This window comes from Marmota marmota, unplaced genomic scaffold, assembly GCF_001458135.2.
Source record: "Marmota marmota marmota unplaced genomic scaffold, marMar, whole genome shotgun sequence".
Classification (NCBI taxonomy): domain Eukaryota; kingdom Metazoa; phylum Chordata; class Mammalia; order Rodentia; family Sciuridae; genus Marmota; species Marmota marmota.
In genome coordinates, this window is record NW_025999982.1 from 19,244,081 (window position 1) to 19,257,112 (window position 13,032).

General features: G+C 37.3%; 1 protein-coding gene across 1 annotated transcript in view; it reads left to right on the forward strand.

Moving 5' to 3' along the window:
* The first annotated feature begins 2,833 nt into the window (after positions 1–2,833).
* Efhc1 (EF-hand domain containing 1) overlaps positions 2,834–13,032 on the forward strand; it is a 52,657-nt gene continuing 42,458 nt past the window's right edge. The window contains exons 1-2 of the mRNA XM_015487846.2: positions 2,834–3,103; positions 6,778–6,999. Coding sequence (XP_015343332.1) covers positions 3,041–3,103; positions 6,778–6,999 — 285 coding nt within the window. The 5' untranslated portion in view covers positions 2,834–3,040. The remainder of the gene's footprint in view (positions 3,104–6,777; positions 7,000–13,032) is intronic.

A 13,032-nucleotide genomic window follows, 5' to 3' on the forward strand; every position in this document is an offset into this window, starting at 1 on the left:
GCCTGACCTTTCAATTTTTTCCCATTCTTCATGCTTTGAAACACCTGTTAAAATCATGCAATGTCTCTGTATTCTTCTGAGTCCAGGCTTTATGCAATGACCTTCCAAACCATGGCACTTTTTACTTTAGCTGCCAGGGGTGGTTCTTAATGCTTTCTTCAATTCCACAAAGTAGGAAATGTGGGTACAGGCTGAAGTGCAATGTGTGCTCAGTGGTCATGTTTGGGAGAAATGAGATCCATTTTTATTTTTATTTTTAGGTAAATTACTTTTAGGGAATTGAACCCAGGGCTTTGAATATGCTTCCACTGAGCTATATTTACCCAGCCCTATTTTACCAAAAATAAATAAATAAATAAAAAGTTATTTTTTTGTGATTCATCATTCTAGAGACTGGGAAGTCCAAGAGCATCGTTCCAGCATCTGGTGAGGGCCTAGGCTACTTCCTGGCATTTGGAAAAACAAAGGACAAGCAGAAGAAAACAAGCATGAGAGGCACTCTCATTTTATCACAGTCCTTGTGATAACCAATTCAGTCCTATGAGAGTGAAACCTCAGTCATGAGAGAAAGGCATTAATTTATTCATGAGGGCAAAGCCCTTTTGACCTAATTACTTCTTAAAGGTTCCACCTTCCAATACTGCTACAATGGCAAATTTCAACATGAGTTTCAGAGCAGAGAAACCATATTCAAACTATAGTAGCAACACTACCTGGTTTACCCTTCTCAAAGGGGATGGCATTTTTATGAAGCCACAGAATAACAGAAGTTTTCTTCACCTATGCACTTCTGGAGTTCAAATGTAGTTAAAACACACTCCATTAACCATGTAGCTAGCAATTTTTTTTTTTCTGAAATAGATAGGTACCTGTCAGAAGGCACTCCTCAAATAGAAACAGATGCAATAATGAACAATGGACTTAGGTATGACTCACCCTCCAGTCCAACAAGCTCCTTCCCTATCCAACCCAGGGAATATATATCTAAGTATAACCATGCAGTTAGGTAAGAAGGACATTTCTAAGTGTATCCTCATGCCAGGGAATTTATTTTTATTAAGAGAACTGGGAGGGAGGGATCATATAACTTGTAAGAGTTTAAGATTATCATGAAGAATCAGTGAAAATTAGTTACCAGTGAATCTGGGTGTTCAGCATCAATGAGGTAGAGAGAAGTGGGACAGGGCACTTTCATTTTGAAAGGTTGAACTTGCCATCTTGAATAATTCTCCTATTAGTTGGTGTCCATCTTAGGTCAGTGGCCAAGATAAAATGCAATAAATAGGTATGTCTGAAGTTTTCAATAACTTTAGGAATGCAAATCAATTCATGGAAGTTTTTTTAAAAATATTTATTTTTTAGCTGTAGTTGGACACAATACATTTATTTCACTTATTATTTTTATGTGGTGCTGAGAATTAAACCCAGGGTCTCACACATGCGAGGCAAGCGCTCTACCGCTGAGCCACAACCCCAGCCTTCATGGAAATTTTTTCTAAATCTTTAAAACTCCTTGCATTAGGTTAAGATTGTACCAACAGAAAAGGATAAATGAGTTAAAGAAAAAAAGTTCAAGAACAGGAAACAGGAAAGGAAGAGTTAGTAATAAAGAAACTTTTTGGGCCGGGTACCAATAACTGTTTTAGTTGCCACTTAGTGCATTCATGTTCTGTGCTTCACACCAATCAGTGAAAACCAACAGGATGAACACCAACAGGATTTGCTCTGACAAGCACCAATAAAAGTAAAGCTGCTGTCTGTATTAGCAGTAAACTAATGACCCTGAGATATGCCTTCCCTGTCAGTCTTACTATTCTGTCATGTTCCTAAATTGACTGGTCAGAAACACCTGTTATAAAAACCAGACTCTTGGGCTCCACTATAGACCTATTGAATCCAAATCTCTGGGCATCTGAAATATGTTTGCTTATTTTTATTTTTAAGCTCCTCAGTGTGAATGTATAGCTATCTTTATTTTTTTCCTGAAACGTTTTGGGAATAGGATTACATTTCTTTTAAAGAAAAATAATCTAAAGAAGTTTTGTAAAAAAGTACTAAATACAAAAATATCTATGATGAAGAAAATATATTCCCTCATTCAATTTACTTGCTTATTCTCAGGACTCAGTCTTTCTCTTTGAAGGAACTGCATTCCACCCTGTGGTTCCCATCTATTCATTGCTCCTGCAGTTATAAACCAGAAATTGAGAGATCTTTTCAGTTCAATTCTCGGCACTATCCTAGTGCACTGAGACCTACAGCAAATATGAAAGATCGTGCCTGAAAGAATGGAAAGTACGCTGAGAGTCAGGAACTGACAGCAGAATGAAGAAAGCTGAGGGGGTTAAAATAATAATAATGCAGCAGTGGAAGATAGGGATGAGATGGCTCTCTTAGTTCATTGGCCGTCCCTGAGTAACAGAAATGCAACTATGAATAATCCACAGCCCCCGCGCTCAAGAAGCAGGAGTTTGGGATAATTAACACCGTTCACTCGGACCAACCATTTACACTTCTGTGTGAATCTGGACAGCAGCCCTTTCCCAGAGTAGAGAGAAAAGAGCGCGTGAACTCATGGTACGAGCTTGGCGACGATTGGGGTGGAGGGAAGGAAGAAACTTCCGTCCCTTCCTCTGCAGTTTATATAAAGACGTGCTTCGACCCCTGACTTCGCTGCACGAGCCAACACTTGCCTAACTGTACCCATCTCTTCCCACCCAGCCATCAGCTTCCACATTGCAACTTCTGGGCGCCTGGGAGGAGGATGGGCGGGGTGAAGCAGAAGGGGCGGGGCCACCTCCTCTAGGCCCACGGACCCCACCCTAAGTCCCAGTTCACATTACCGCGAGAACGTGGAGGGCCCCGAGCGGCGCACGCGCAGACCCGTCAAGCCCGCACTTCAGGTCCCGCCCACCTTCGCTGGCGGGAGCTCTGTTTGGCGTTACCATGGAGCCTGCCCCGGCCGGAGGACGCTGCTTGTCGCCGGGGCAACCGGGAAGGACAAAGCTTGACCGAGCTGGCGGCTGCCACACCGGCAGCGATGGTGTCTAACCCTGTGCATGGCCTGCCCTTTCTCCCGGGCACGTCCTTTAAGGACCCCACGGTGAGGACTTGTGTGCCCACCCCCACCTATCCCCGCCTTCCGAATACCTAGATGGGTTCCCACTTAGTGCTCCTCCATTCTCCACCCGAGTCAAACCCGTCTTCTGCCCGGAATTCTCTCTTCAATGCAGTTCTGTTGTTCTCTTCTGCACAGCCTCATCCGCTGTCCCATATCCTTTGCCACCCCTCCATCCCTCTTTTCAGTTTTTGCACTGATCCCTTTTTCGTTCTCATCCCCTTAGTTGCGTTCGTACTGCTGTGTTCCTTCAAACCTTCCCCTTTTTCCTCTAAATCAGTTCACCGCACCCAACTCCCAAGCTCCCGTTAGGTCCTCACTCTAGTTCCTTCTCTCACACCATACTCTTGTCTCTGCTCAGCTCATCCCTGACCTCCGATAGCCTCCTTCCTTTCGCCCGCTCAACACCTCTCCACCTTCATCCTCATCCTACCTGTTTCCCCCAGACCCGTCATTCTCGCCCTGCCTCCTTCCTCTTCTGAATCCTGGATCCTAATCTTTACATTCCCAGCTCTGTTTCCTGTCTTGGATGTAAATGGTTTCTATCCCCTTATTTCCATCGTGCCCTTTCACATAGTCTCCGCCCTTCGCGTTTCAGCTTCTATGCAACCTCATCCTTTTTCTCTCTCCAGCTTCCACATTTTGTACTGTCTAATCCTACACTCTGTCCATCTTTGTTTTCTGTTTCCATTGCAGTTTCTCTTCAAAATTTGCTATCTTCTTCCCAAACCATCACCCAAACCATCTCTGCTTTGTACATTTCCCGTTCCTCTCAACCTCAATGGGTTAAGTGCTGTTTCGTCTTCCCTCAGCCCTATACTTTCACTCTAACATTTTTGTAAAAAGCTCCTGTTCAGATTGTGTTTTGCTTCCCCCAAACTCAAGTGTTTGTTGTCACATTTTCTAAACAAAATTATTTAATATTTGTTTCAGTTCTAACAATGTTACTGAATTATATGTTCTGCAAAATCAATATTGAGATTCAGTATACTGATTATCATAGATGAGCCAACGGTAATTTATATGAATATAGTTTAGTAATTTAGACTCTTAATTCCTCTCCATATTCACATAGCTAAGGTAAAATATTTAGTCAACATATTTTCTTCAGGAAAATAAATTTAAATTTAAAATGAAAGTGTAGTGAGAGAATTTGGGTTCTCTCTCCTTTATTAAGACACGGCAGCATAGATTTTCAGTTTCATTGGGTTTCCAGTTTTATGTAATTTAGAAAATATTATAGGAATTTTACTGCCCTGTACAGAATCAGCTTAAAGGCAGGCTTGAGTTGATTTGGGGGATTACAGAGATGTGAATGGAAGTGCCAGGATCTAAAGGTACTTATTGCCATTCTATAAGTAAGGCGAACTGTGCAGTGGTTATATTTCATGTTTTAAATACACTGGCCAGGTGTTAACCAATTTGCCTTATTTGAAATTTGAAAATATGGTCACTGTATCTTCAGCAGCGAAGTAATAGGTATATATAACTCTGAAGGTGAATATATATATTCAGAAGGTGAATCATAATGAGTGAGAAGGGTAGAGAGGCCTTGCCATGGGGTGCACCATGGGTCATAGCTGAGTGATGATAGTGATACCTTGTTGAAAATGAAGAAAGCAAACAAGTCACTGATGTTGCTCTTTTATTTTTTTGGTTGCTGAGGACAAAACCCAGGCCTAGCACCTGCTAAGCATGCACTCTACCACTGAGCCTTAGCCCCTTCTGATATTGTTTCTACCTTTAGAGGTAGAAGAAGAGGTGCTTGATGCTATTCAAGTTACTCAATGAGGAAATCAATTCAGCCCATTTTGGTTTGTATCTTGTGTGTTATGCACTTGAGCAGTTATGTCAAGTGACTTGTGGCACTAAACACAAGACCCTTTATAAAAAGTCCATAGTGGCCAGGCGGGGTGGTGCATGCCTGTAATCCCAGCTGCTCGGGAGGCAAAGGCAGGAGGATTATGAGTTCAAAGCTAGCCACAGCAATTTAGTGAGGCACTAAGCAACTCAGTGAGACTCTGTCTCTAAATAAAATACAAAATTGGCTGCGGATGTGGCTCAGTGGTCGAGTGCCCCTGAGTTCAATTCCCAGTACCAAAAAAAAAAAAAAAATCCATAGTACATAACTCTTTTAGCAAGAGAAGTTTATTCTGTTGTACCTTTCATGTTGGTACAGATTTTAAAAACTGGTAGGCAGGGCTTCAAAGAAATTAGAAGATAAACAAGTAGGTCTTTTGTATTTTGTATTTTATTTTTTTTGTATTTTGGTACTGGGGATTATTCAGGGGCACTCAACCACTGATCCCCAGCCCTATTTTCATTTTATTTAGAGTCAGGATCTCACTGAGTTGCTTAGTGCCTCGCTTTTGCTGAAGCTGGCTTTGAACTTGCTATTATCTTATTTCAGCTTCCCAAGCCTCTAGGATTATAGGTGTACGCCATGGTGCCCAGCTTTTGTCTTCTTAAATATATATTTTGCAGTTAATTCCAAATTATACATGTAGTTAAGTATTTTACATATAAAAATTTGAAAGTAACCTCATATTACAAAGAATGGAAAAAGGAAAAATTAATCCAATTTGCTTTTCTACTCTTTCATTTTTTTATTTATCTTTATTTTTTCTAACTATTGAGAATATGTTCATTGTATATATATAATATATAAAAATAAAATACATAAAAATCAATATAATTAAAAAATGTATAATATAGACAGAGAATGTTTGCCAAATCCAGTCTCTCTTCATATTTGCATGCTCACAATTGTAGTATGATTTTTTTAGTCTTATTAAGTCATAAATCATTTTCTCCAGGTTTCTCTGTGGTCTGTAAAGCCATTATTTTAATGACTGTGTAATAGTCCATTACTGAGTTTTCCATCATTTACTCATGTCTTCATACGTTTGTCTTTTAAATTGTTTCCAAAGTTTTACTGTTGTAAATAACATTCTTATGGGATGCTCGAGGCATATAGTTCTTTCCCATAATTTTGTATTATAACCTTAAAATCAATGATCAAGAGTAGAATTATTGAGTCCAAGAATTTAAATACATGCTATCTAGTTGCTTTCCAAAGAGTTTTATGAATTTATCAGTGTGGTACATAAAAACAAACAGGGCTTTTAATATAAAGCACTTTCTAGTCCAGGTAAAAATATAATTCACAGACCTTTGTCTTCTGGGTTCCATGATTCACAATCACTGAGAAGATTAAAAAACATAGAAAAACTAGTAAAAAAATTAAGTGGATAGAGGAGCCCAGCATGGAGACACACACCTGTAGTCCCAGCTACTTAGGAGGCTGAGGGAGAAAGATCATCTGAAATCATGAATATAAGACCAGCATGGGTAACACAGTGAGACCCTGTCTCAAAAACAAAATGCAGATGAGATAGTATTTTAATCTTTCATGTAAGGTGAGCTGGTAGTTAAATTGAGCATTATAGAGAAAGATTTTAAATTTTAACATCTAGTAGTTCTTTCCCTCCTCATTCCTAAGTGTTTTAGTTTAAAATACAGAAGCTTTTAATGTAGGTAAACTTTAAGATGTAAGTTTTGTGATGTTTATAAGCAAAGGTTTGAGTTATAATATTTTTAAAATATTTTATATAACAAACATATAATGTTATTAATGACATATTTCTTTTCTTCTCCAGAAAACAGCTTTCCATAGAAGCCAGACGTTGGGCTACAGGAACGGCTATGCAGTTGTTCGACGTCCAACAGTTGGGATAGGTGGGGAGCGGTTACAGGTCAACCAGATGTCTCCAGCAGAGCTGGATGAGTTGGCCAATAAAGCACCAGTTCTAACTTATGGCCAACCTAAGCAGGCCCCACCTGCAGAATTCATTCCAGCACATGTAGCTTTTGACAAAAAGGTATCACCTGGGATTCTAGGGTACCCTTGAATTTAAATACCTGAAAGCCAACTGGCTACAGAAAACTTAAATAGTCAACCACAGGATTCCCACAGTGCTCTCTGGAGAAAATTGTTCAAATGCCTTAACCCTTACTCATAGACAGCTGAACTCAGGCTTGAAAGAAGCTTTCTTTAGTCAGGAAGTTGATTACAGAAAATAATTCCCTGTAGACCTCACTAGAATATTTGCAGATACAATTAAAGAAAAGTTGGTTGAATCCTAGAATAGTGAGTTCATATTGCCCTATGTTTACCAGCTCTATGTTTTCTGTTTCTTAAAAGTACTCTATTCTGCAACAATGAGAAGTGTTTATTCTTTATGAAATGCAAAATATCATCTTAAAAACAATGACCCCATCTATTGTCAGTTTTCTCCAGGCTGTCTCTATAAGTTTTTGTTTTTCAGGAAACACTTTACATTTAAATGTTACATAACCAAAGGGTCATAGAAAATTTTTGTTTGTTTCTCATTTACTCTTATGCTTTTGCAATGTGAGTTGCTTTATTTCCATCTCTTGATATTTCCACATCATCCTTTCTTTTCTTCCCCAATCTTTTTTTCTCCTAAAAATCCTCTTTCTTATTTTAGGAACATGGTCATACATCCATTCATGGACTGAACCTAAATATGCACTGAACAAATTATAAATTATATAATTGGCTATATTATTCCCATTTGCTTATTTTTCTTGTTTATTCATAGCCTTAGCAGGCACTGATAAATCAGTATAGAAGAGAGAGAAGTGAAAATACAAGAGAAGGGTACATTAGGTATTTAATAATTTATCAAGAAATCCTTGTATGTTCATTTTTTCTAAAAAGAATAGTAAATGATTATAATAAAGTAGAAAGTGAGGGGCTGGGGTTTTGGCTCAGCAGTAGAGTGCTTGCCTAGCACGTGCAAGGCCCTGGGTTCAATCCTCAGCACCACATAAAAATAAAATGAATAAATAAAATAAAGGTATTGTGTCCAACCACAACTAAAAATAAAAATAAAATTTAAAAAGTAGAAAGTGATATAAGAAAATATTGATGAAATTCAGAGAAGGAAAATTTGTGCCTGAATAAGGAAATAGCATTTTTGCTTTTAGTTATTTTATATTAATTATTATTAATTTATGCTTATTTAATATTATTCTTTTTTATTTTTATTTGTTTTTAGTTGCTGATAGATCTTTATTTTATTTATTTATATGCGGTGCTGAGAATCAAACTCAACCCAGTCCTCACACATGCCAGGCAAGTGCACTACTGCTGAGTCCCAGCCCCATCCCCTAATATTCTTCTTCTTTTTTTTTTTTTATTTTTTAGACTGGGGATTGAACTCAGAGGCACTTTATCATTGAGCTACATCTCCAGCTCTTTTTTACTTTTTATTTTGAGAAAGGATCTTGTTATATTGCTGAGGCTGGCCTTGAATTTGCAGTCCTCCTGTCTTATCCTCCAAGTTGCTAGTGTTATAAGGGTACACCATTGCGTGGCTCATTGGCACTATCTTTAAAGAAATGTATTGTGGCCGGGCACAGTCACACATACCTGAAATCCTAGCAATTCAGAAGCTGAGATAGAGGACTGAAAATTTGAGGCCAGCCTGGGCAACTTAGTGAGATACTGTCTCAAAATTTTGAAAAAGGCTGGGGATGTAGCTTAATAGTAAAATGTCCCTGGGGTTAATCACCAGTACCAAAAAATAAAAATAAAAAAGGATAGTATACATAAATAATATTATTATAACATTCATATATTTATTTTCCAGCTTATTTATTTTTATCTTTATGATTTTTAGATAAATAATCTTTATCATAGATATGAGACAGACAGTAGTTAAATGCATGGTTTTGAAATTATTTTGTTTATTTGTGGGCTTTTCTGAATTAAATCAGAATTCAAATGTTTTAAAGACTATCTTGAGGTCCTTTTTTTCATTGTTTTTTAATTTTTGGTAACAGGGATTGAACTCAGGGGCACTCAACCACTGAGCCACATCTCCAGCCCTGTTTTGTATTTTATTTGGAGACAGGGTCTCACTGTGTTGCTTAGTGCCTTGCTGTTGCTGAGGCTGGCTTTGAATTCATGATCCTCCTGCTCAGCCTCCGGAGCTGCAGGGATTACAAGGCATGTGCCACTGTGTCTGGCTGGAGGTTCATTATTGATAACCAACATATTTGTTCATATTTTGGATATTCTTGAGGCTGTTCCTCATAGACAGAATATAACTTCATTTCTTCTTAGGTGATAAAGAACAGGACATTTTCTACATCTACTGTGAATCCCCTCATCTTTTCTCCTTGTTCCCATATAATTTTTTCTATCATTACACATTGTATTCTCTATTTCAGGCTAACTTCCTACTCTGTGTACCTGATGTTACTCTTCTTCCATCTTTTCATCTTCAACTTTTGTATTTTCATTTCAAACAAATATGGTATCCTTGTCTAGCTAAGAAACAATAGTAATAACAAAACCTCCTTTTACTCTGTGATTTCTTTAAGCAAGAAACTTTCTTTCTCAGTGGAATATCAGATAACTTACAATCTGACTTTCCCTGTCCTCAATCTCAAAACTCCTTTTTCCTGAGTAGCTAGTATTATCACTTCTGTGGCTCAGATGAGCAACTAGACAACTGTTAATGTAGGCTCATACGTAGTTATTTGCTTATACTAGGTCTACCACCTCCTTTATTCCCTGAAGCACAACTTTGATTCTATTACATCTTTAGTAAAATGCTTTCTGGATCCTTTAACGAATACTGTGAACATTATCACCACCCATCTGGCTGCTCTGACCCCAACTTGAAAGACATCTTTCTTTAATCCTTCTTTTTCCTCACAACTCACATCCAATCAATTAATAAGCTCTATTATTTTTAACTAATCTGTCCACGTTTTTCTATCTTCAATATTATAAATTCACTTTCCATACAGCTTATCTTTTAAAAATTGAACTATGTTACATATTGACCATGGCTGGCTCCATGACTTCCCAGTCATATGTAAAGTAATATTCAACTGTACAGTTTCCTCCTTCCCCTTGGCCTAGATGGCCCTCCCTGCTGTTTTCTTACTCTTTCCCTCATCTATTGTGTTTGAATAATAATGGATTTCTTTTCCTTATTTCCTTGAAGTGGCAGAACTTCCCCCACCCCATCCCCCCATTTCAGGGTCTTTGCACATGCTGTTCCTCCAATCTAGATGGTATTCCTTCTGATCTCAGGTGGTTTACTTTGTCTTATCATTCATATGCCTTACCTGAGGCTTTTCCTGACCACTGTACTAAGGAAATCTCTATTTTCTCTGTTGTTTTCCTTTCTTTGTTTTCCTCATGGCACTAATTTCTGGTCTCTGTTATTGTTGATAAGCTTAACATACAACCCACACAGGTAAGAGTAAAATTAAAAGAATGTAACAAGGCTTATTATTTTCATTGTGTGTGATATGGAAATATTTATTCAGGATTTCCTCCTTCTGGAAATAAACACAAACATTTCCATGTTTATTTGTGTTATTCTGAGCACTTCCTGGAAATCAGAAGAACTGAGTTCTAATTCTGGTCTTCTACCAAAAGCATTGTAACCCCAGAAAGTCACAATCTCTAGTTTACACATCTATAAACTCAGAAGGTTAGAATCTATAACTAGGAGCCCAGGCTGCTATAAAAAGTTCATGGAAAATACATTTTAAAACACATAAATATTTTGAAATATAAATATTTTTCCTTCCCTTTTATATAGTACATCAAATTATTCTACTTGATGTTATCCCAACTGCTTGCTAAATATCTTTTTTTCCCATCCAAATTTTTTAATGGTGCATTGTAGTTGTACATAATGGTGGGATTTGTTGTTACAGATTATTACAGTCACACAATATAACAATAAGATTGGCCAATATAATTCCCCAGTATTTCCCTTTTCCTTTCCTTCCTCCTTCCTCCTGGTTTCTTTCCTGTACTCTACTGATCTCCCTTCAATTTTCATGAGATCTATCCCCCATCTTTCTTTTCCTTTTTCCTCTCTGATTCCCACATCTGAAGAGAAAACAATGACCCTTGACTTTCAGAGTTTGGCTTGTTTTGCTTAAAAAAATGTTCTCAAGTTCCATTCATTTTCCTACAAATGATATAATTTCATTCTTTTTTATGACTTACTAAAACTCCATTGTATATATACCACATTTTCTTTATCCATTCATCTATAAATGGCTGGTTCGATGTTTTAGTTATTGTGAATTGTGCTACTACAAACATGGTTATGCATGTATCAGTACAGTATAATGACTTAAATTCTTTAGGGTTGATATTGGGGAGGGGTATAGCTGGTCATATGGTGGTTTCATTCCTAATCTTTTGAGAAACCTCCATACTGATTTCCATAGTGGTTGTACTAATTTATAATCCCACCAACAGTGTAAAATTGTTCCTTTTTTTCTGTATCCTCTCCAGCATTTATTATTATTTGTATTTTTGACGACTGCCATTCTGACTGGTGTGAGATGAAATCTCCATGTAATTTTGGTTTGCATTTCCCTAATTACTAATTATGTTGAACATTTTTCATGTATTTGTTGGCTATTTGTATTTCTTCTTTTGAGAAGGGTCTGTTTAATTCATTTGACCATTTACTAATTGGATTATTTGTGTTTTTGTTAAGTTTTTTGAATTATTTATATATTCTAGTTAATAATCCTGCTAAAGAGATTTTTTTTCTTATTATCTTCTTTTGCAGTGATTTCTTTACTAAAAGGAGCACAGACACTATACTTGATTACCACTCAACAAATGAGGACTTTTTAGGTTAGAGTATTCTTTACCTGAGACCTAATTTATTAACTTGGTTCTCTGTATCATGAATTACATATTGAAACTGTTATTTTACCAGTTGTGTAGATTTTATGGCAGAGGAAACTTAAGTACTTCTTTTATAGTCATATTTACCCCCCATTCTGAGGCCAAGTTCCTGTCACCAGATGCATCTACATGCCTTCCAATTTTAGAAAACAGACAGTTTAAGAAAAATGACTGTGGGGCTGGGGTTATAGCTCAGTGGTAGAGTGCTTGCCTAGCCCGTGTGAGCCACTGGGTTCAATCCTCAGCATCACATTAAAAAAATGAATAAAATAAAGATATTGTGTCCTTTTACAACTAAAAATATTAAAAGAAAAAAAAAGAACATGGTTGTGGCCTCAGAATAAGTCTTTCATCTTTCTCTGTGCTCATTCCTTTGATGGGTCATTTAGATTCATAGATTGGACTGGCCTCCTAATGTTGACAAGCTTTCCTCTGAACATAGCATATATAATAACCTATTTGATATCTCCTCTTGAATATATAATAGATATTTAAATGAAACATGTCTAAAACGGAACTCCTAATTTCCCCCAAAACCTTGCTCCATTACCCATTACTATCAGTTTGATATTAATTCTATCTATCCTGTTTATGTCTGAGTCATCCTTGCCTATTCTCTAATGCTTATTTCTTTTCCAAAACCTTAGGTCTGCATCTTAAATTACCCCCTGCAATGTCAACTTGTGCTGTCACTTAAATTCAGTAGTCTAAAATCAAGCTCACCAGCTGTCCTGTTAAAATTATCTTCTTTTTTTCTCAATTTTTATGGTCTTACCACTGTATCCCTAGCACTGTCGTCATCCATCCTCCTCCTTTCTCATTTTCAGTTCAGTCAGCCACCTTCTGCTTTTCCATTGTTGGTAACTAATTATTGCAGCCTGGACCATGGAAAGGGCTTTTAATGTTATTACCATACCTAGCATATCCTGCATACTGCTTCTGGGTTTCTTTTTGCTTTTTTGTTTGTTTTTGCATTACAATTCTTATTACATATATATATCACAATTTTTCATATCTCTGTTTATATATGAAGTATGTTGACACCCAAGTCAAGTCTTCATACATGTACTTGGGATAATGATGTCCATCACATTCCACCACCCTTGCTAAACCCCTGCTCCCTCCCTTTCCCTCTTACCCCTCTTCC